This window comes from Lycorma delicatula, chromosome 3, assembly GCF_047948215.1.
Source record: "Lycorma delicatula isolate Av1 chromosome 3, ASM4794821v1, whole genome shotgun sequence".
In the NCBI taxonomy this organism is placed as follows: Eukaryota; Metazoa; Arthropoda; class Insecta; order Hemiptera; family Fulgoridae; genus Lycorma; species Lycorma delicatula.
In genome coordinates this window covers 78719109-78745205 of record NC_134457.1, presented here as the reverse complement: position 1 = coordinate 78745205, position 26097 = coordinate 78719109, and the positions used below count along the sequence as shown (strand labels likewise).

At 32.0% G+C, this 26097-nt stretch overlaps 1 protein-coding gene across 1 annotated transcript in view; it reads right to left on the bottom strand.

Annotated features, from left to right (window-relative positions):
- The window catches only part of ERp60 (disulfide-isomerase A3), a 41402-nt gene that overhangs the window by 11690 nt on the left and 3615 nt on the right, over positions 1–26097 (bottom strand). Inside the window, exons 3-8 of the mRNA XM_075360036.1 lie at positions 17629–17749; positions 13071–13299; positions 8941–9057; positions 1092–1192; positions 701–896; positions 238–469 (exon numbers count right to left, since the gene is read on the bottom strand). Coding sequence (XP_075216151.1) covers positions 238–469; positions 701–896; positions 1092–1192; positions 8941–9057; positions 13071–13299; positions 17629–17749 — 996 coding nt within the window. The remainder of the gene's footprint in view (positions 1–237; positions 470–700; positions 897–1091; positions 1193–8940; positions 9058–13070; positions 13300–17628; positions 17750–26097) is intronic.

The following is a 26097-nucleotide window of genomic DNA, read 5'->3' as shown; positions in this document are numbered from 1 at the left end:
TCATACCTGTTGCTATCAATGCAGCTAAATAGTTTTAACTAGATTTCATTGGGTTGAGGTCGGGGGGTCGTAAGATATTCATTATATATTTTATCACTGTTTTAAGAATACAACTAAGTAAAACAGAAATATTTACATACTAGAAATCAAGTATGCAAACAATTTTGTTCTTTTTAAATATAAAAATTGATAATGAAGGATTAAGGAAAATTCTGCTAACTAAAATGTTTATTTTACCTTTTCTCCCAGTTCATCATAGATAGGGGAAAGTTTCTTACAATGGCCACACCATGGAGCATAAAATTCTATTAATGTATCTTTATTGTTATTTGTAACAACTTCATCAAAATTTTTTCCAACAGCAACAGTTACAGGACCAGTATTATCTTCTGGTATCGGTTCAGATTTCAAATAGGGCTCAAGTTTACCGGCTTCCAATTTTTTCAGAAATTCTTCAAATGTTTCGACACTAGAAAAAAGAAAAAACAAATAATTGTTATCTGTATTTTAACAACAAACAGGATTAGAATCCTGTAATCTGAAAGAAGTTAAGTAAGAAGAGTAATTCAAACAGCTGCAAAACAGATGGACAAAATCTTAATTTCAAATAAATGGTTCATTAAAAAAAAACAAAACAACTCAAAACCCTATCATTAACTGTAAGAAGTAACCAGATAAATGGTTTAAAGAATATTCTTACCTAAATTCATCTTTGAGACTATATTTCTTGTTATCAGTAGATCTTGCAAAAATTAAAGGTTTATCTGATGGTACATAATCATATCCAAATTCATTTAATTCATGTTGGAAATCATCTTTTGCACTGACAGCAAAACTAAATGCATTCGCAAAGTTCTTAGCAACTTTGAGAATTCTGTTACGCCAATAATTGGTACCTATAAACAATTAAAATCATTAGAATGCATATCAATTTTCTTACATAATTCTTTTAATAAATGTCTAAAAGAGTACAAAATCAATTATACATTAAATTAACTTTTTAATCTGAGTTTCCTAACCTAATATAGTACAACAATTATCTCCTTTAAAAATCAAATTTACATGTGGAAGATGACAAAATAATATTTTACCTTTAGGATTCTTTACGTAATCAACATTGTAGTAAGCAACAACAAGAGGATTCTTGAAATCTTGAGTGTTTTCCCTGTGTCGGTGACCAACAAGCCCATGACTGAAACACAAATGTTAAGTTACTTTACATACTGTTAAGGCAACATTATACTTATATTCTAAATCTGAATCTTGTATTAGACAAAAATGTCAACCTTAGAAAAATAAAATCACATCTTTTTATGAGATTAATTTGAAATAATTACATATCAAGTTAATAAAAAACAGCTAGCCAACTATAAACACACAAACTAGCAAGCCTAAAATTAACTTGCCAGATTATACATAAACTTTTTGTATCAATGAATTCAACATTACAAAATATTATAATGTAACAAAAGTATATTACAAAAAAAAATATTAAAAAATGAAAAATCCACCTTACCAGCAAATGTGGACTTTTCATTTTTTCATAATTTTAATCATCATTCATAATTTAATCAGTAGTAACCTATTTGAGAAACTGAAAAAGTATGTTATCATAATTATAAATATAAACTGACAGTTGTCATTTACCAGTTGAATTATATATTAAATTTCAGTTAACTATTGAAACAAGTATATCATTTTTCTTATTCATTCATAAAAAATAATTAATACTTACTGTCTTCAAGCTTTAACTTTAACGAATGAAGGAAAAGTTTTTTATTATTTATTTATCTACTTACTTCTCTATATTTGTCACTATGTTTTACAAAATGAAATGATCAGCAAATCTGCAAATTTTTTTTTTTTTTAAAATCAATTCTTTATTTTTTTGTAGGACCAAAAAATACTACACACAACTAACAACTTAAAACACTATAAATACAACCATGACTGTAACCTAGATGCAAATATCCTTAACTGCACAAAAAAATTATTATTATATACAGCTGTCTCACAAAGTAACAGAAAAACTTTCAGGGCATGTCTAGTGGTGAAAATAATGGAAAAAAGACAGAAAATCGTATTATTCTTTCAGTATCTAATGAGCATTATTCTTAATATAGCAAATTAACAAAATAAAATACATGAAATGATAAATGGTAACAGAATAACAAACTTTAGTTAAAGTAATTGTTCAAGAATCCCTCTCCTCATTCATGATGTACATAGCACTCTGACATAAAATATTTCTGGTGGCTTTCCGTACAAACTCAGGATAGTTTCATATAAATTCAATAGCATTTCATATTTTAATGAGTAATTCTTTTTTAGTATTAACTTTTTATTGGTCAATCATTTTCATATGGCCCCAAATGAAGTAATCTAGTGGCGTTAAGTCAGGTGATCGTGGTGACCAATTGATTGGTTCACATGTGCAATCCAGTTTACAAAATTAGCATTAAAGTGATTTCCAGCTATTAAAGAACAATGCGGTGTTGCACTATTGTGCTGGAAAATCATTTGCAATCTATTTTGTAAAGGTACATCTTCCAAAAGAGCCAGCAAATTATTTTTTAAGAAATAAATTGTCCCAGAATTTTGTCATAAATAATACACATCAAACATTAATGTGAAATCTATGTTGGAAACTCGTTTCCACAGTACCATATGGATTGACTTTGCTCCATAAAGACTATTTTTAGAACTGAAGACTCACTGTTGTCTAAAAGCCAATGACAGAAGTGCAACTGCTGGGGGTAATATGTTGGCCGCAAATTTTTAACTTCCGCAGGCAGAAAGGATAAATTTTTTTCTATAGGAAGCGCTACACTTTTTTTTACAAAACAGTGTAACATGAAATTAACTTGTACTACTAGTGTCTGAACTACACTGAATATGCTAATTCACACAATGTTCATTATTAATATGATGATTTACTTGGTACTCAGCAGAAAACTAACACTTTGGAAATGATCCTTCTGTTCATACCTGCTGATACATTGAAGAATGTTTAAAAAGAATGCTTTAAAAGAATGTTAATTAGGTACAGAAAGAATAAAACATTTTTCTGTTTATTTTTGGTCTGATTTGCTTCAATAAAAAACTGATTTTTATTATTTTCACCAGTAGAAGACATCCTGAAAGTTTCTCAGTTTCTTCGTTGGATACTCTGTATAATAATCAAATGTATATAACTTAGCTTAACTTAAGCCATATTAAGCAGTTTTAACAAACACTGCAGGTTTTTTAAACATAGCAGCAAGTGTCACTCTCTTTGGTAATTTATAGAATGATAATTTCAAACCCTTAATTTATTAAATTTCACAGAAACTGAAACAAAGAATATGTAACCTAATCAACGTTTTTGTGTTTCCCCCCTTTCTAACAAATCGTAACAGCTAATACATATTTTTTATGTTTGATTGCTTAGAAGCAAGTTTTACTTTCAATTTATAGTTTATTACTACATCCTCTACTGTGCTACTGCACATAACTTAACAAGAAGATAAGATGGATCAAATAATAAGTGAAAAAATGCCAATGTACTTGCTCACAATCTACTAGTAAACGTATGAGTTCATTGATACAAATTTATTTATTTTAAATGTTTACTACTAATCATTATTTTTAGATGTATTGTACTTATTCATTCATAAGTAGATGTTTGCATCCAAGTGGGAATTTTAATTTTGTCGGCTAAAACACAAAAAAATATATATGTATATTATTTTATATATTTTATCCACTAAAACACAAAAAAAATATATATATATATATCATAGACCAAAAAGTAACGAAAACCGAACTTCACAGAAAAATTTGAAGCACGCAAAGTGGCAGTACTGTATGCACACTAGTATATAGTTAGTTACGTTGTCTACTTTCCAGGTCAATTTCAAGTTGATTGTAGCAGTCATTGAGTGTCTGTAATCATTTGCATAAAGCATGTTGGATAATCGCATACCGTGGAAAAAAAATACCAATAAACATTACGCGATTCAATTCTGTATCTGTTTAAAAAATTCAGCTTCTGAATTGTACAAAGTTGAAATAAGCATTAAATGCAAAGTATGTGTTATATGAGCAACAGTTTTTCACTGGCATGTTGAATCTTTGGCTCAACAAGAGTGAGGAAGACAGGCTGAGAGGTGGTTAACAGAGCACATCCATTTGCTGAATACAGCAAATGTCATTTGAGAAGATCATCATATGGGTGTATAACAGTTGGGGGAACTGCTATGCATTTTAAAAAGCAGTGCACACAATATTTTGAGTGAGCAGATGCATATGAAATGCATTGCATGTTGGGTTCCACACCTAGTAATGCCTTACCAAATGGTGTTGTGCATATTTGTCTATGAACTGTTAGCTTGCTACAAGAAGGTAGGAACATGCTCTTTGCATAATGTGATACCCACTGAGGAGTCTTAAACGTTCTATTATGATCCTCTCTTTTTCCTGTTTAACCTCCGGTAACTACCGTTTAGATAATTCTTCTGAGGATGAATGAGGATGATATGTATGAGAGTGTAAATGAAGTGTAGTCTTGTACATTCTCAGTTCGACCATTCCTGAGATGTGTGGTTAATTGAAACCCAACCACCAAAGAACACCGGTATCCACGATCTAGTATTCAAATCCGTGTAAAAATAACTGGCTTTACCAGGACTTGAACGCTGTTCTAAATCAGCTGATTTGGGAAGACGCGTTAACCACTAGACCAACCCGATGGGTTTCCATTATGATCCTGATATGAAACAACAAAACTCCCAAAGAAATTTAACTTCTTCACATCCGAAAAAGCAAAAGCTGCATGCATCATGGGTAAAATCATGAAGATAAACTTTTTTGATCAATAAGGATTGATTTACCAACATCAGTTACCTACCAGATGACTGTAAATACCCTCTGGTATGTCAATATGTTGGAAGATAATGTTGACTCACTTCAGAAAAAAATTAAAGAACTTCTGTTGCACCACAATAATGCATGCACCCAAATAGTCTACAAATTTTTAAATGGCAGAAAAAATTAAAAAGGTTCCTTACTTCGCTACCATACAGCCCAGATCTAACGCTGAGCAACTTCTTGTTGACTAGAGTGAAGAAGGACCTGAAAATTTAAGACCAATCTAGAAGTTGTAAAAGCCGTGGAGGAGGCAAAATACAAAGTGCTTTCAAAAAATGACCTGGATTTCATGTTTGAAAAGTGGATCAAGTATTGGAAGCAGCATGTTGCACGTACGGGAGAGTATTAATGACTATGTAAATGTAGATTCAGAATAAACCCAATCAGTAGATTCAGAGCTGTTTGTCACATTACTTTTTGGACTGCCCTCATATACAGGGTTTGTTCAAAAACTAACGAGAATTTTTGTTTTTTGGAAAGAATTTTATTTATTTGCCTACATATAATGTTATCCCCTTCAAAATAGTCCCCATTAGATATAATACACTTATGCCAGCGCTTTTTCCAATCCCTCAGAACTCAATCTTTGAAATAGTGTTTAGCTCTTTCAGCTATTCGCTTTTTAATCTCATATATGCTTGTAAAACAATGGGTCACGAAATGGGCCGGTTGAAACGGAGCGCAGGGCTAAGTACCAAACATCGTTTATTAGGAAAACGACATAGCTCCAGACCGGTCAACTACCCGATTCTCTACCTCCCTGTGGTGTGACCCGGGCAACGCAAGACCTACCAGGTGGCGCGGCAGACAGAGAAGGGTGGGGGGTCATGTCTAATGACCTTTTTGAATCAAATGCTACAAAGTGAACACCATAAGATGGGGCTGCGACGTCATTAACACCTTAAGCACTGATCCCAACAGTGTCATGAAGCCTTGAGTTACCACGACTGGAGACCACCGGTGGAAAGAAAAGAAAGGTTGAATTTTGATTATAGGCAACATGAAGACGTCAAACAAACAAAACCTTTTAAATCCAGACAGGTTCAAAACAATGGATTCATGCTTTATGGAAATAATGGTTGAAATAAATAACACTACCCTGCCGGGCACTAGCCTTCGGGTTCGTGATCCCGGGACGTCTACTCGTGGACGGATCAGAGCTCGGGACGTTTGGGGGCGAGCAAAATGAAGCATCCAATTGGACCCAGGATTTTGCGCATTGGCTCATGGAACGTGGGTAGCATGAACGGAAAGAGCTACCAACTGGAGGATGTGATGGAGAGACGGAGATCGGATGTTCTGTGTGTCCAAGAAACAAAGTGGCGTAACCATGCAAACAAGACCCGTTTTTTGGATACGAACACAAAGAAATTTAAACTACACTATCACGGGATCGAGAATCATCGAAATGAAGTCTGCATCATACTCTGTCAAGAGCTACAAAACAACGTCGTCGATATTGAAAAAGCCAGTGATCGCCTGATGAGCATTAAGTTGGTGATCGACAGGGGAATTTGGAACATCATCAGTGCCTATGCACCTCAGACAGGATGTCCAGTAGCAGAGCAAGAGGCTTTTTGGCTTGAACTGGAGAACTTGCTTAAAAAACTCCCCAAGAACAAGAGGATGTTTCTGGGTGCGGATCTAAACGGACATGTCGATCACTTACAGCAGCGGGGGACGTACGACGCAGATCGATTACCATTTGTGCACTGCCGACATGAGAAAGCTTGTGAGGGATTGTAAAGTCATCTTGGGAGAGGACGTTGTGGATCAACATCTTTTGCTACTGACTGAAATGCGCCTTCCGGCTGCTTCTCGAACTATACACAAGTCGGTTAAAGTGGAAAAGATTCGATGGCAAAGACTGGGTACTGAACAGGGCGTGCAACTTCTGACAGAATTGAAAGACTGGATTCATGATGTTGTTGAGGCAGAGGCTGAACTGGATGCTGGCGAGATGTGGCAGGCATTCCAAGATGTCTGTTTGTTGAAAGCTAAAGAACTGCTTGGAGTATCGAAAGGTGGACGCCTGACATTATGATCAACGGTCGAGTTATGCCGAAGTGTACAAGTTTTAAGTATCTTGGGTCTATATTGAATCAAAGAGGCGGCTGTGAGCAAGATGTGAACCATCGAATCACCGTGGCATGGTTGAAGTGGCAGCAGATTTAGGCTGTTCTTTGCGACAAGTGTATGCCTCCAAAACTTAAGGGCCGAATGTATACTACAGTGGTTAGACCCGCACTTACATATGGAGCAAAGTGTTGGACACTATATGAGCAGTTTGATCAAGATCTCACGACCGCAGAGATGAAAATGTGTCGAATGTCTCTTGGTGTGACTAAGTTGGACCGCATCAGAAGCGAACGAATACGAGGCTCCCTTCAAATAAAAAAGTCAAGTGGTGGAGAAAATCTCTCGAGAGCGAAACGATTGGTTCGAAAAGATTGATTCTCAGCACCCTTCAAGTGTTACAAAAAAGATAATGGCTCTTGATATCCCGCCAGTCAGGAAACGAGGAAGACCGAAGAACAGTTGGTGTAGGCAATTGGAAGATCGAAGATTGAAACATGGCTTGACCCGGCAAGAGAAGGGCGATAGAATGAACTCCAGAATGACACTCCGTTCAATGAGACCAAACTGAATTGAAATTTTTTACTGTTTTACTGCTTACCCTAGAGACTTTGTCTCACAACAGGAATTATATATGTAATATTAGTCATTATGTATATTAATAAAGCAAGGAAGAGATTTTATGCTTGTAAAACAATGACCCTTTAAGGTTCTCTTTATTTTTGGTAATAGAATAAAATCACACGGAGCCATGTGTGGTGAATATGGCATCTGGAGTATCATTACAGTGTCGTGTTTGGTCAAAACTTGACAAACAAGTGTGAGCAAGTGCATTATCGTGGTGCAAAGGTCATGAATTGTTTTGCCACAAATCCAAGCGTTTTTTTCAGATTGCTTCACGCAAACAGCACTGAACTTGTAGGTAATACTCCTTATTGATCGTTTGACCTTGTAGCAACAACTCATGATGCACTATGCCGTTAAATTCAAAGAACATGGTGAGCACAACCTTCATGTTCGACTGTACTTGTGCTTTTTTCAACAATTGAGCCATAGTTTCGACATCATATCTGTAAACCCATATTTCATCACCTGTTATGACACGTTTCAGTAGTTCTGCATCGTTGTCGACTTCATTTAGCGACTCCTGAGCAATTTCCATTTGCTGCTGTTTTTGTTCGAAATTCAAAAATTTTAAAAGAAATTTTGCTGTCGCACATTTCATACCCAAAAATCTGAAAAAATTTCATGGCATGAGCCAATTGATATTACATCATCAGCAACTTCTCCGATTGTGATTCGGCAATCATTCATAATAATTTCTTTCACTTTTTCCACGTTTTCATCAGTTGTTGATGTGCTGGGGTGTCCAGGGTGCTCGTCATCTTCAAGATCTTCTTGGAAAAGCTTATACACCTTGCTTTTAAACCCTTGCTTTAATCATAGCAGACTTACCAAAAGCAATATTTAACATTTTTAAAACATTGCTACACTTTACTCCATTCTTACAGTAAAATTTAATACAAATTGTCTGATCCATTATTTATAGAAATAAAAAATCACTGATTGTACCAAAACACATATTATCATTAGTTAGTTAGTTTATTCTATTAAATAGCTTTTTTTGTTGCAATTGCCCTCTAATTAGAGATCCTATATATTAAAAATATATTATTCAGTTGAATTGAATTTAATGTACTTTAAAATAATGACACTAATCTCAATGTTTTTCAAGTATTTCCTGATTTTTTTTTTTTATTACATTAAACAGATGTGAAATTATCTTGATTCAAATTAAAAAATATAAAATCAATAAAAATCTGTAGAAAAAGCAACAAGTACAGAATTAAATTGTAGAAGAGCCAATGACTGACATATTTAATATTAAATAAATAGTAATTTTTATGTAATATAATCTAACTTAACAATGAATAGAAAAATGTTTAAATTACTTACTAGTTCTCAGTAATCCATTTTTCAATTGAATCCTTTGATGGTGGACCATCATAAGTAATAAAACTTTGTTCAAATTTATTGTGTAGATGTTTAGGACGGAACAACACAATACCATCCCTGAAATTCACAAGTAACATAATCACATTAAGAAATAATACATAATATTTTTACAATGACATTCCTGTAAAAAATGTTTCAAATTTTATTTGCTTTAAATCTAATCTCCTGAAATTTTTTATTAATTTTCATCCAGCATATATCACAAATTTACCCTTTGTTAGATGGGGGCAGGAATCCCCTGTTTGAAATTATAAGAATAGGGTTGATGTTTTCATCACTAAAACATTTTTCCCAAATGCACTGTGAAGATATAAAAAAAGTTAACCAAATGTGAACAGGTTTAATTTTTAATCCTGAGAAAATAACTATCAACTGTTATCCATTACAACAGGGCTCACTGACAAATATTTAAATTTGGAAAAGATAAACGTAGCTACTAAGATTTCGATCATGTAAATTGCTAAGTTTAGTCAAAATAAGTTAATTCTTCAAGTTTTCAAGCATAATCCTGTAAATGTAGTAAAAAAGATATAAATCAAGATAATAGGCAAAAACTGAATAAACAAAGCCATCAAAGCAAAAGCCTTCTCGCTTTAAATTTGTACAAAAATAACTTCAAAGCACTTATGCAACATTATTTATATGTAACACTCACTAAAAAAAATGATGTCACTTGCTGACATAAAGATTTGTGAAACAATAACATTTTCTAATTAATAGCTTATATGATATACTTTTATGATAAATGAAATAACAAAATAGAATTACATTTTTTCTAATTTCACTTGCATAAGTCATACACTACCTCTTAACAGAACATGATCTGATCAGCGATTTAAAATATTATATGAAAAATGACCAATGCAAAATACAACAGCTCTCTGATTTAAGCTTTACTGCTCACCTAATAGTGAAGTTATCTGGATTAATTTTTCACCTTAAGTTCAATAAAAACAAGATTGTAAAACAAGAATAGCCCAGTGGTTTTTTTTTTAGTACTATGCGAACATCAACAAGGCATATACAGACATTCTGATTTGTAAATAAAAAATTACCACTCTTGAAACAAGAATCAATGTAATTACGAAAAAGAGCTCTATTAAAAAGCAAACTGACCATTTTTTTCTCAAAAAGTATCAGACTGAAGAGAGTGAAAGCACAACACTAGTGTCTAATGTACATACACCTTTTATTTTGTAACATCATAGGTCTATTTTCACCCAGCAGCCATTGCGTTTTATACATATGTATGACAGATTTTTATTTTATGCATTAGTATTGAATGTGTCAAAAAATATTGGTGAGTCAAACTCTTGATAATATCCAAAATGAAGCAATTTTTAAGATTACACAAGCTTTTAAATCAGAACATAGAGGTTATAAAAATTAAATAAAGGTGGTGTAGTTTTCAAAATGAATAAACATCAGTTTGAGAGCGACCAGCACACATTCGTAAAGATCTTCAAAAATCTAAAATCCAAACCCTGCTAACAATGTGGGCAGTTTGAAAGTGAAAAATTATAAGTTGACCATATAAGAAATTGTAAACAACTTAGGGATTAGTAATCACATGATCCATTATCATAGATCCATGATTATACATGATTCACGATTACTCATGATTCATGATGGATCATGAGTAATTTAGCAGCGCATCATTTTAATAGTAATTATGGTATAATAATTTGCTCACTCATAACTAGATGATGGGCATTCACATTAATTAAACAACTAATATTGCAGCTGATATTCTTCATTCATTTCATACTGAAAAAATAAAAGGTCACCAAGAAAATTAATATTAAGGATCACCAACGGTAATTACTGTACTCCAACAATTCAAAACAGAATACACAAACACACATCCTTTAAGTCAAAGTTACGCAAAAAAAAAAGGAAGCATATTTGCGTAAAAGGAAGCATACTTGGATACATAAATAACCGAAACTGGATATAGTAAAAAGAAAAGGGAACAACTCGTAACGAAAAAATTTAGCACCAGATAGGAATGAATAAAACAATAATTCTGTAATTGTAAACATATATAATCACAAGAATTAAGTTTGAATATGAAGTGTGGCTATTAAATAACGAGACTAATGCTGTAAAATATTCTATTTTAAATTTATACATATTTAGTTATTATCCCCTTCAATATACAACCCTCCTCAATCCCTACAACGCTCCACGTGAATATTTTCCATTGTTCAAAACAGTGCTGAAAGTCTTCTTCTGTGAGCTCTTTCATGACGCGTGCCGCTTTTTCTTTCACAGCTTCTGAAATCTTGTTCATTTTAATGCAGATTTGACCTTGGGAAACAGATAAAAGTCACATGGTGCCAGGTCAGAGAATAAGGCAGATGGTCTAACACTGGGATGTTATATTGACTAGAAAAATCTTGATAGACAGTGCAGTGTGAGCTAGTGAGTTGTCCTGATGAAGAACCCATAACTTGTTCTTCCATAATTTGGGATGTTTTTTTCTTATTTTTTTCACGGAGAGCTGAGCAAGGACCTCAAGGTAGTAAATGTTGATTAATATTTTGACCTTCAGGAACCCAGTGAAAGTACACAATCCCATAAATATAGAAAAAACAAACATCGCTCTGAATTTTGATTTGCTCTTGCCTCCCAATGCAAGGACTGACACTTAGGCTCTGGATCATAAGTGAAAAACCAAAAAAACCAAGATTCATCACATGTTATCACTCATTCCAAAAAGTTTGGGTCATTTTTAATGGCATGCAAAGTGTCAGATCACACATTTTCACGAGCCTTTTTTTGTTTGATTGTGAGAATTTTAGACACCATTTTCACGTGCACTTTTTGCATGCTAAAATTGTTATGTAAAATTTTCCTTACACATTCTTTGTCAATTCCTACAGTTTCAGCAATCGCACGAATAGTTAACCAACGGTCAGATCGGATCAAATTACCAATTTTCTCAATATTTGTATCTGTTTTTGACGTGAAAGGGCGATCTGAGTGAACATCATCCTCAACCTCTTCTCAGCCTTCTCGGAGACGCTTAAACCACTCCTCAAAACCCATGCATGTGATAAACATTCATTGCCATATACTTTTTTTAATAAAAGATAAGTTTCAGTAGAAGTTTTTCCAAGTTTAATATGAAATTTCATGACAATTCTTTGCTCTAATAAAATTATTTTTTCAGCAAAACAAAAAAAAATGTTATCCAAACAAAGGCCATGGCCAGACTAATATGTCTACACAAACTGGAATGGCAACAATCGAAAGAGAAGACTTCACGCTACACAGCTGTCAATCGTACAAATTTGGCGCAGGTGCAGTTCTTCTGTAGCAGCATTAGCCTCATTATGTAATAGCAACACCTCGTATTCACTCTGAAACTAGGCAAGATAAACTTCTTCCATACATTAACTGGGCTTAAGCTTGCAATGAGGCAGTATAATCTCAAAATAAAAATAATGTTGTCTGCAATGTCTGATACCTTACCTGACAGATATACCATTTGTCATGCTTGTAGCCAATTAAATAATCTATTTATATACAAGGTGGAGATAACATGATTAAATAAAAAATAGCATGTGTAAACCTTCGCTACCATGTGTATTATAACGAAGTACATATTTAAGAATCACATTTAAGGCAAATTATATTTCTGTGACTTAAATATGAGCAATACAAGTAATGAATCCATGGTATATAAAATAAGATCTACTTATTATTCAACTTTCTAATACAAAAAAAAATGTGACCATGTGAGGTTATTCAACATGTTAAAGAAATTCATACTTATGTTATAGAAGAATAAACTATGCATTGATGGTTAAAAAATTTAAGAAGAATGACATGATCTGCATTATGGCAGCAAATTTATCAGACAGAATGGCATATACTTGAAGACATCTAGTCCGCAAGAAATCCACACCAAAATCTATCCATAATTGTAATCAGAAGTTACCACTTTGTAGAGTAGATTACTTCATTAATAGGAAACAAATAATAAGCATCCAGACTTAAGAAGTTTTAAAAATTCTCAATTTAATATAAGCTGAAGAAAAATATCAATTGACAAATTAACTCACTTTAAACCTTGATGTTTAAGAACTGCACTAGCAGTAGAGTGACCAAAGCTCCATTTTTCCCTTAATTTATCAGCTATTTTTAAGAACTCAGCTTTAATATCAGATTCCTTTTCAAAGAATCCAACAACGGCTGCATCATCCTTTCCAATAAATGCTTCCAAGTCAGCAACTGTCACCAAATCTTTAGAGCTTGGACCAACTTGTGCTTTCATGTACTTAACAATGCCAGCTGCAAAAAACAATATAAAAATAAAAATTACATTAATATCCCATCAGTGATCCAGCTTTACTGATTACAGTAAAAACTTGATCATATTCCTACCTCATTCAATCTATTGCTCACAGTAAACTCAGTAATATTGATATTATCACAACAGGACTTCAGTTCCCTTAAAATATTATTGCAACTAGGATTTCTATTTCTTTTACATAGCTGAATTAACTTACAGTCTTAGAGATATTTTCCTTGGACAACCTGTCCTAGGTCGGTCGATAACTGTTCTGAAGGCATTATAGCACTTTATAGTTTGTTGAACACATGTTTTAGACATTGTTACAATATTAACTACTTGTCTTTGTGATTTGGCAGCCTTAATTAAACTTACTATTTGCAATTTAATCTCATCTGAGACTGGTTTCTTCCCCATAATTGCACAAACACAAAATGCATGTACCAATAACCTCAAAATAAGAGACAGTAGCATTAAAATCAGCTGAAAGGAAGAAAAAGATGAAACAGGTGGGCCAATCCAATTCCATAGACATGAATAATAACGTTTTACTACCATACGAAAGTAGGCGGGAAATTTAAAAGTCCATCAAAGAATTTCTTCTTTTTCAGATTTTTCATCACAATTTCAAAATGTTTTAAGCTGCATACAAATCCCCAAAATATTTTAATGTTTTTTCAGGCAATTGTTTTGAAAGACTTCCATTAGTTATCCGAGGAAACCAAAAATCACCTACCTGTAGCCATTTTTAAACTACACAATTTTTTCTCCCTAAAAATGAGAAATTTTATATAGAAATCCTTCATATAAAAAAATTTCATGTAAAAGTTGAGCTACAGAAATTTTATTGCTGTCAAAATCTTTCATTTTCAATGTAGAAAATTATAAAAAGTTCAGTTAATAAATTAAGTAAAATTTATAAGACCAGTAGACAATTAAGTTGTTTTGTCGGGGTGGTCTATATATACAGGGTCATTCACAGGAACCGGATGTTTTTAAAATAATCATAAAAAATTGAATATTTACTTTAAAAAAGTTTTATTGGTACTGAAACACTTGTTAAATCAAAGAATTTGTTACTTACTCATGAACGAAAAATTATGTCCGGCAAGTGATATCCATTTTGGGCAATACATTGTTGTAGCCTTTCACGGTAACTGGCCTCAATTCTTTGCAGCATGTCTACATCAATCTGCGTGACGTGATGACGAATTGCGATCTTTAGGTCCTCCAATGTACGCGGTTTATTGCCGTACACATGCGATTTCAGAAACCTCCACAAACAAAAATCACAACTACTCAAGTCGGGGGACCGAGGGGGCCATGAAATGTCACCGAATCTGGAAACGATCCGTCCTGGAAACAAGTTACGGAGAACAGCCATCGTTGCCCTCACTGTGTGCGCTGTAGCTCCATCCTCACATTTTGAAAATCGATTCCTCGGTTTCGTAACTCAGGGTTAAAAAACGTATTCAACATCGCAATGTAACGATCAGCTGTTACAGTTACGGCAGCGTCATTTTCTTCAAAAAAATATGGTCCAATAACACCGACCTTTCCTATTGCACACCAGACAGTCACCTTTGGGCTATGAAGTGGTCTCTCGTCAAGCTGATGTGGGTTTCTTTCTGCCCAATACTGATAATTCTGTTTGTTGACGAAGCCATTCAGATGAAAATGGGCTTCGTCACTCATTAACAATAACAAATGTTCATTTTCTTCAAAAATGATAAGCATTTGTCGACAAAATTGTAATCACTGCGTGAAATCTTGCTTGTTTAACTGCTGCACGATGGCTATCTTGTAAGGATGGAAATCCAGGTCTGTATGCAGAATTCGTCTTACCGTACTTGTGCTCATTTGAAGCGCTGCTGAATGCCTCTGAATAGAGTGGCGTGGGCTTCTGACAATGGCTTCCCTTACTCGTTCGATGTTCTCCGGAGGGCTAGCAGTTCGTCGGGGACTCAGTGTTTTTCTTCAATATTGAACCATTTGTTCGAAGGTTGTTTACACATCGCAATATTGTGTTATGAGGAGGGACACTTGCATTACGATGGATATTAAACTGACGGCGGAAATCTTGCTGAACAGCAGTTACAGATTCGTCATTTCGCACAAAACTGTCATGCGCGTACAGGCGTTGGTCTAGCGTCTACGGCTCCATCTCAACGACTAAAATGTAAATGCTATGCACAAAGGAAACGTCAGACACCAGCCACGTGCCCCTCCCACCCCGAACGCCCGAGTACAACCCACTTCAAAAACATCCGGTTCCCGTGAATTACCCTGTATATATATACATACAGGGTTATCATAAAAGAATGGTGCGGTTTTGAACATGGTTTAAATTAAAACAGAATTACTTACAGTTTACCTTTTTTATTTTTCAAATTTGTCGTCTCAAACATTTTTTTACATAATTAATAAATTTCAATGTGTGCGCCCTTAGTCGCTTGACAAATGTCCAAATGATACTCAACTTCTCTCTAAACATTAGTTCAAATTTCTTCGTTAACGGTTGTCATTGCTTCATTAATCCTTTTTTTTAAGTGGTTTAGGTCGCAAATTTTTTATGTATAAACAACGCTTTTGATGTACCCCCCACAAGAAAAAATCGCAAGGTATCAGGTCTGGACTCCTTGGAGGCCAAAGTATGGGTCCTTGCTGGCCTATCCATCGATCTCCAAATTTTTCGTTCAAAGCGCCCGTGACCAATGCATTGAAGTGCGGGGGAGCACAATCTTGTTGGAAATGAAGTTGATGAATGTTTTTGAGTTCATCCAGCTGAGGAAAGCAATAATTGGTTAACATGTCAAGATACACAACTCCATTAATTGTTTTTTTCAGCAAAGACGAAAGGCCCTATATACGATTTTTCATCACACCACACCAACCAAACATTAACTTTAGGCGAATGCGTTGTTTCTCAATAATTGCGTGTGGGTTTTCAGAGCCCCATATTCGTGAATTGTGTCTGTTAACACATCCAATCAATCATATGGAATGTAGCTTAGTCTGTAAAAATTATATCATCTAAAAATGATTCGTTTTCACTTATTCTGTCCAACAATTCAACAGCAAAATTGTAACCTTTTAACCATATCATTGGGTTTCAATTCCTGCAGTATCTTTATTTTATAAGCGTGTAATTTCAGTTTTTTATGTAAAACTTTGTGAACTGTTGATTTTGGAATACCTAATTCGACGCTTCGACAGGGGATGGACTTCCCAGGACTTCTAATTGCAGATTGTCTAATTAGTTCAACCGTTTCGTCTGGTACACTTGGTCTGCCGCTTGATTTCTGTTTCTCAACTGATCCGGTTTCTTCGAATTGTTTGAACCAACATGTTATGTTATTTTTGTGTGGTGAATCTCTTCCGAATTTACATCGAAACGCACGTTGAACTAAAATTACGGTAATTCAGCCATCAATAAAACACACTTTGCTTTGTGTTTATCCGAGAACATAGTAACTCACTAAACTCACCGCAACAACAATACAAGAACTGACGTTGTGGTTACAACTGCTGATAAACAAACTTTTGGGTTGGAAGCTTTCAGGGATACCAATATAACATCTAGAAATTTCCCTACAATCTTCCTATGAATTACTGAAACCGCACCATTCTTTTATGATAACCCTGTATATATATACATATATATATATATATATATATAGTGTATTTAGTGACAGAAAAACTTCTTATAAGTTCTTCTGTTATCAGAAACAGGAAATTTGTTATCAGTCAGGAAGTAATCTGTGCGCTACACATTTCTTTAACACTGGCAACAGTTAATAATGTTTTACATTAAATTGTATATTTTTTAATAAGATATTTAAAAAATGGAATATATAATGTTGATGAATTAATTGGTAAATTTTTTCGTAAATGCTTTTGTGCTACCAAGAAAAACCTCCAGATGGCAAACAATACTACTGTCCCTAAAATTACTTCACTTAAAAATAATCTCATTTAGATAGAGATAACCAAAGCTCCTTTGGTTACACAAATATCAATACACAAACATCTGGAGAAAGATGTCACATGTGTACCTGAAAAGCAATGCTATTGTAGAGGTACTGATGACTGAGCACTAAATACACTAAATGTTATAACATAGTTATGGTGTTTTATGTTTTCCTTCTTCTTTACAATAGGAAATTACGAAGTACAGCAATTATAAATCAACCCACACAGAACAAACATTCATGAGAGCCAGACATATTCACACATAATGCCATGACATGCTATAATCTCACATTGGGAGATGAATTACAACATAATTCATTATACTTCATTAGTGAAGTGATCCACATTCTGCTTACCGGCTTCCCTAGGACCTTTATATTCTTTCAAGAATTCTCCATTTCTAAATATTTTCAGTGTAGGATATCCTGATACTCCATATTTTGTGCAGGTTTCTTTTCCTGACTCTGTACAGTCAACCTAAAATTACAAATTAACAATTAACTTTAACATAAAAAATAAATGATATAATTATTTTTAACTTTATTGCTACATAAATTATGTCACTGTATTTGCAGAAACATATTTACTGTTACTTAAGCACACAATTGTGTATCCACTTTATAACTTTTTCTTCTCTCTCCTTGCTTTTTTACATATAAAAAGCATGCAATAGTGCACAAAGCTCTATAATATAATCAGTTTAGATCACTGTCAATTTCTATAAATTAAACATTTTTTTCAGTTGGTAGATAGTATACTAAACAGAAGCAACTTCATGTTTTAATAAAAAAAATAAGAAATAAAATAACGGTGATTTAAAATGGTAACTAATAAATAAACAGCTTAAAAGGTAAAGCATATGTCTTCAATGTAAATACATAATGAAAAATAACAGAAACAGGATATTATTGAAATACTAAAGGAAAGGGACATAAAGGAAAAGTAGTAAGCAATTATGTGCTATGTTAAAATATTAACCAGTGATTACGAATAATTTATTTAAGAAGCATAAAGGAGGGTACCACATGAGTGACATCAGGATATACATGTCAAACCCACTGGGTTGGTCTAGTGGTGAACGCATCTTCCCAAATCACCTGAATTGGAAGTCAAGAGTTCCAGCGTTCAAGTCCTAGTAAAGGCAGTTACTTTTATACAAATTTGAATACTAGATTGTGTTTACCGGTGTTCTTTGGTGGTTGGCTTTCAATTAACCACACATCTCAGGAATGGTCGAACTGAGACTGTACAAGACTACACTTCATTTACACTCATACTCTGAAGTAATACCCAAGATCTAATGAGGTAGAGAAAAACACAATTACTGCTTAGTAAAAAAATAAGAGAAAACCTTTGAGGAAGTGAAACCTAAAAGTATTACTATCAGAGGTGCAAATGGAAGAAAACGTACATTACAGAAAGAAGATGCCAGTAGGCAGGATTGCATAGGATTGTGCAAACAAGAAGAATTGTCTGATAACATAATAAAAGAAAATAAAGAAATTGACTACTGCAAAAACATTTAAATTTCCTCTGAATTTGATACAGCTCCGAAAGATTTAAGCAAGAATAAAGTAATTGATGGAAGTTGTTAATAATGACTATGAAAATGGCATGAAAATCCATCATAACAAAATAAAATAAATATGATATTTAATTTGAACATAGAATGAATATTCTGTGAGTAACACCTGAACAAGGTATTATGTACAGAAAGAGCTGTTGTGGTTTTTTTAAATAATTTTGTAAAAAATCAAATAACATATTTATTTTCTTTTGTTAAGAATAAAGTATGTATTAATGACGTACAATCTGAATCAATATGCTGTATGAAAGGATTAAATAAGCTTTACAAGTTAGTATGCAAAAATACATGAGCCTGAGAAATATTTTCAAGATCATTACCAGGCCAAAGAAAGCAGGAGCAAGTAAATAGATAAACTATCACAGCCATCAGTCTATAATATTTTATGTATAAAAATAAAATAGTTTGGATGAATAGAACTTGTGATGCATGGTGCAGTCTTATAAGACTAATTCACAGTTAAGACAAGTCATTTTGGCTCTCAAATGAATTTTAGAAAGCAGTCTTAAAAAAATTAAAACCACTTAACAGGGCAATTGTGGATCTGGAAAAAGTATTTGATAATTTAATATGGAAAATGTTTAAAATTTTGTGAAAATTCAGACTGAAATATAGGGAGAAAAGAGTTTAAGAAAAAGAAAGAAAGATAAAGAAAAGCAATAAAAAAAAGGATATATTCTTTAAAGTTCGTCCCCAATGCTTTGCAACTTGAACATTATAGAAATGTAGGAATAGCATTATAATTATTAAAAGTAACTGAAACAAGAGCTAACTACGTAAGGGAAAATAATAAATATGGTTAAGTGTTCTGATGGCAGTGTTCTTTTGGCACAACCAAAGATGAATCAGATATACTGAATGACATGGATTTATTGCTGAGAAATAAATTTACTTTGAATAGAAGTACAACTAAAACAAAGGTAATGAGATACAACAGAAAGGAGGATACAAAGTAATTTAATATTAATGGACAACACCCAGAAATGAGAGGATTTTGTGAATTTAGGTGATACAGTTACAAACAGTAAACAAAGTAATGCAGACTGGAACACACAAGAATAGCTTTCTTCTATTTTAGGGAAATAAAGATTTTTTTTTAATTTTTGATTCGACTATAATGCTTCATAAAAGTGAAACATGTATAATACGAAAAACAGAAGAAAAATCAAAGAGGCTTTTGAAATGTGAAAAAGAGGACACTGAAAATAAGGCAGGCTGGTAAAATTTGAAATGAAATGGCCTTTAACAAATAGGAGGAAAGAGAAATTTATGGTAGAATTTTGTAAAGAAGTGAATTTGATATAATGTCAAGATTTAGTTGAATTACTGTGATTGAAATAATGTAGAAGGTAAATGCCATAAACAAAGACAAACATCGGATTTTATAAAACAGATAACCAAGAATGTAAGGATCTATTAAACACATTGAAGTTAAAAGGTTTTCACAAAACATAAAGCTATGGACAACAGCATTAAACACGCAGCTGACTGATAAATACCTTAAAAGAAATTTTTTTTAATGAATTTAACAAAACTAAATTCTTCTTGCTATAAACTAAAATAAACAAACGACTCATTTTAAGAAACTGAAATTCTGATAACTGAGTTTCTCATTTTGAGCTAATATTTCATATTTTACAGAAAACGTGTTTATTTGATGTAAAGAGTTGAAGTTATTAAAAAAAAAAAAAAAAAAATATTAAATCCAATCATAATTATTTTTAAATAAATAGAAAAATTATATTTAAAATGGTATTCCACAACAAATACATAGAATTAGTAATTAAGATGACTTGCAGTAATTTGTAAAAATTACTGTAAATGAGGTTTTACTTTCTTCACAAATGTTATTTTTTAAATAAAACCACCAAAATTAACTTGAATTACTACTAGTATTAATAATTAATTAAACACAAGCACTAAAGTATTTTAAGTATTATCTATATTGTATTCAGTTAGCTTGTAGAGTGAAGAATAAACAAACATTCTGTTTGTATTAGTGATTTCATCATGTTTCTGCTGAGTCATGTCCCTTGTATCAGTGCCGATTCATAACATGGCCGTATCTTTATATATAACAAAATTATTACTCATATTTGTCACCATTCAATTAATTTATTTAAATTTAAAATGTATATAATTTTGGTAAAATGTAATGGCATATGTTACTGACTATTAGTCGCATAGTTTCTTCTATATCCGCCAGAATTTACAAGAGACACTTGTGAATCAGCCACCTGAACACTCATATGTAGTTTATTTACTTCAAACCTATAACTAACTGAATTTGGTATGGATGAGCTTTTGAAAGGTAATAAAACAAATTAAAACACTAAAATACTTGATATTACAGTGGATTTATTCTGTTTGTAGATTTATTCATTCAATTAAATAGATTGATTTAAACATTGAAATGCTAAGTAAATTTTGAAATTGCTTTTAATATAATTCACACGCTTCCAGTACAGAAATGAAATCACCTATGAATACTAAGAAGCTATAACATTAAGATCTGCTTGCATGCAAGTCATAATAATTATTTAGAAAACACAGAAACACCATTAAGTTCTCATTTGATAGAATGAGTAATGATAAGCTTATCATGTAATACATGATTGTAGTTTTGGTAAAATGCAAAAGTAGATTTTACTTAGTCTTTTTATTAGCTACAATATATGTGTATATTTTTACACATTCTTTTCAATAAATATATGATCCATAACCAGCTAAACCTTTTATTCACGTAATGAGGGAATTTACAGGTTACTGCATCCAATACACAGAAATGAAGAACTTCTGTTTCCATCATACTTTTACTGAATAAACCCCAATTTTTATTCCACTTACTTCAAAACAAATATACATTATAATATAACATTATTAATATAAAATTATAATAATTTTAATCAAGTCATTTTTCAGGATTAATACTTCAAATACAAAAAAAAATCACAATCTACTGACACTATTGCGTAAAAGCAGTGGATACAAAAGTGGGTCTATAAATAAAATTAAAATTTTTTGTACAATTTTCTAAAATTTATCGAAACTGTTATAATACTAAAAAATAAGACTAAAGATAAAGAGGTTAGTCCATATGCATTTCTCTTAAACTAATAATACATAGCTAAAACAAAAAAGACAGTATTATTTGAGTACTAACTCAACCTAGATAAAAATCATTTATAAAAAATTTTATTACATTAATATTTACTTAACACACAAAAAAAATTTCAATGGAAGATAAAATTAAGTACTGTAATTAAGTGCACAAGTAAATTTTATTATCTTAACTAAACAAATTCAAAAGCTAATTAAAGTAACTTTTTATCTGCTAAAAAATAATAAAATCTGTTCTACGCAATACAGTTACCTAAAATAATTTATGGAAATCACAAAAATGCAATCATTAAACTTTAAATTTAATGTAAAAAAAAAAAAATTAATTTATTATGTTTTTGAACTATAAAAATGTTTCATTCATAAAAATACTATAGAGGGTGTATAAAAAAAAACAAATCAGAATTTTAAAGCTATTTATTATCTCTCTACCTTGATCTCAAAGGGATTAAAGTAAAGAGACTACTTGAATCTCTTGAAATAATAAATAACACTTAATATCTTACAAGCCAAAAGAATTATTTTGTCAACTAACTACTTAAAAATCAGGCACAACAGCTAAAAAATTAAGAGTTAGTAGAACTTACAGCTCATGGCAGGACCAAATTATAATAAAGGTAAGAAAGAGGAGTCAAAACAGTTTTACAAAAAGTTGAAGGTGTGACTTAAGATTTTGATTTGTTTATAAATGTAAAAAAAAGGCAGATTTTCAGAATAACCAATGCTTCTTCTTTTTTAACCCTTTGAGGACTAGAACCTTTTTTGAAGATGCTTAAAAAAACACATGCTTATATTATTGTTGGCACTGCTAAAGCAGCCTTTTTAGCTTGTACTAAAATATCTATAAAATTTTTTATTACAAATATATATTAGCCGTTTTTTTTTCTTTTAATTTGTAGGAAAACCAATGTACTAGAAATATTTTTTGTGGTCATTTCTTATTTGAAAAGTTTTCGAAAAATTAAAGAACCAAAAAACAGAAATAAAACAAGTCAATAAAATTAATAATTTTAAAAAACCAACAAAATAAATGTTAAGTAAAAAAATATTAATTAGAAAGACTTAAAATGCCAATTTTAAGAAACATATCTACTGCAACCATCCCATGGCGGCTTATAACTGTGAAACTAAGTCATGAAAGAAGCCGTGTGCACCCATCCGGCGCACCACCACTCTTCTTGAATAGCAACCACAACTTTCTCCTACTAGAAGTAGTCTGTTATCAATTAATTTAGATTGCTTTATTTTATTTAATATAGGCATCCCCTGGAAGCCTATAACCATAAAACGCCTAAGAACCTGCTCTGAATACCTATATAATGCAAAAAACCGCATCAAAATTGGTCCAGTAATTTTTTAGGAAAATGGTAACAGACAAACACACACACAACCTCTTACACCAAATGCATACACAGTCTCCATTCTGTCATGGGTAAAAAAAAATGTGTTTGAAGTCACTTAACTCAAAACCAAAAAACAATTTTAAAATGGGAATCATGATTTTTAAAATTGTTATCCTGCAGATTTAAACCTGAAAATTTCATGACTTTTGGCAAGAAATTGATCAATTTTGGTCAAATTATGAAATTGAGTTTTTTAAACTGTCAATACACACTATCAGACTGACATTCCTAAGTTCCCAATCAATTTCCCTTGGTATTCAAAATACACCCTCATTTTGTATATTATAGCAACTAACTAATAAATATTACCAGAAAAAAGAAAACAAAACACTAAGATGAAATAAATATTATGTTAAAATAACTAAAAATATAAAACAACTAAAAGCAATAATAAATGCACAATCTTCTCAGCTCATCTACATACTATATAACATACCAATAAACACAGTATTGTAAAAAAAACTAAATAAATAATATAAAACATTCCTTTTCACTTCAAATGAATTATTATTTCACAGCCAACTTAAAATGATAAACTAAGAATATTTACATATTACTTAACGAACACAATTAAAATAAAAATCATCTCTAAAAATAAAAACTAACAATTGTTAAGTTCAAAAGGGAGTCCGACAAGGATGTTCCCTATCTCCGTTACTTTTTAATCTTTACATGGAACTAGCAGTTAATGATGTTAAAGAACAATTTAGATCTGAAGTAACAGTACAAGGTGAAAAGATAAAGATGCTACGATTTGCTGATGATATAGTAATTCTAGCCGAGAGTAAAAAGGATTTAGAAGATACAATGAACGGCATCGATGAAGTCCTACGCAAGAACTATCGCATGAAAATAAACAAGAACAAAACAAAAGTAATGAAATGTAGTAGAAATAACAAAGATGGACCACTGAATGTGAAAATAGGAGGAGAAATTATGGAGGTAGAAGAATTTTGTTATTTGGGAAGTAGAATTACTAAAGATGGACGAAGCAGGAGCGATATAAAATGCCGAATAGCACAAGCTAAACGAGCCTTCAGTAAGAAATATAATTTGTTTACATAAAAATTAATCTAAATGTCAGGAAAACATTTTTGAAAGTGTATGTTTGGAGTGTCGCTTTATATGAAAGTGAAACTTGGACAATTGGAGTATCTGAGAAGAAAAGATTAGAAGCTTTTGAAATGTGATGCTCTAGGAGAATGTTAAAAATCAAATGGGTAGATAAAGTGATAAATGAAGAGGTGTTGCGGAAAATAGATGAAGAAAGAAGCATTTGGAAAAATATAGTAAAATTAGAGACAGACTTATAGGCCACATACTAAGGCATCCTGGAATAGTCGCTTTAATATTGGAAGGACAGGTAGAAGGGAAAAACTGTGTAGGCAGGCCACGTTTGGAATATGTAAAACAAATTGTTAGGGATGTAGGATGTAGAGGGTACTGAAATGAAACGAATAGCACTAGATAGGGAATCTTGGAGAGCTGCATCAAACCAGTCAAATGACTGAAGACAAAAAAAAAGTTCAAAATAACAATAATTTTTGTTTATCATCCAAATATTAATTGCTATGTCACAAGCGACTTTAAGCAATAACAAACATAACCTCTATCCAAGCAGACTGCCATGACAACCAAATATGTCATCAGTACAAATCACTTTGACACAAATGAAATTCTATCAAATTGTGTTTCCACATAAAATGAGACTGACAAAAAATCAACAATTGGTCTTTTTACCATAAAATTGAACGTGATGAAAAATCATCAAGTGGTCTTCAAAGGGTTAAAGATATGGAAGAATTTTTTTAAAAATAATCCGTAATATTTTTATTTTATTTATTACTGATAAATAATAAATTAAAATAAATAAATTTGGTAAATTTAGGATAAACAAAAACTAGATATTTAGTTTATATTACATAATCTATATGTTTATCCAATTTCATATGACAATCAAAAAATTGTATATATTTCATATTACAATGAAGCCAGTTGTGTACAAATATTAATTACATTTTTCAATTTATTATTATCCGATTCTATAAACGGGATGAGAATGCTGCTAGATTCTTTCTGATAGCAAACTTAAAAAATAGCCTGATAGCCTTTTACACCTGTGAAGTATTATTTTTTTAAGCCTATCTTCAAGAGTATCCCAAAGAAATATTTGAGTATCATTGGCCAACATAAGAAATTATATATTAATGTTATATTCACCAAACATTAATAAAAGAAAACTTCTTCAGTTAAATTTTTCAACTGTAAGTTGAAATGCAGACTTGTTTTATGAATTCTACAACCACATTCACCAACTGAAAAAAAAATACTTATAATGTAAATGGAAATAAAAAAAATTTAATTCAACTCATTATAACTACAACCCTAATTTAAATTATTTAATTCTTATTTCTTTCATGGTACTAAAAGTAAAACAATTAAAACAGTTCCTATACCCATGTTTATAAGCCTAATATATCAATAAAAAATCCCTTTCAGCACGCCAGAAGATGGAGGTAGATTTCACCAGTGCTAGGTAGGGGATTAAAAAGATTTCCACCTTAAAGTTCTCAATATGACAATGGTCGCATGAAAAAAAGTTTCACATGCTTAGCATACGACAAACCCCCATCTTCTTACGATTCCAGCAACATTTTGGTCATCCCTTGCCATAAGGGTTGGTCATATAAAATATTGTTCCAGATAAAAGTTTTAGG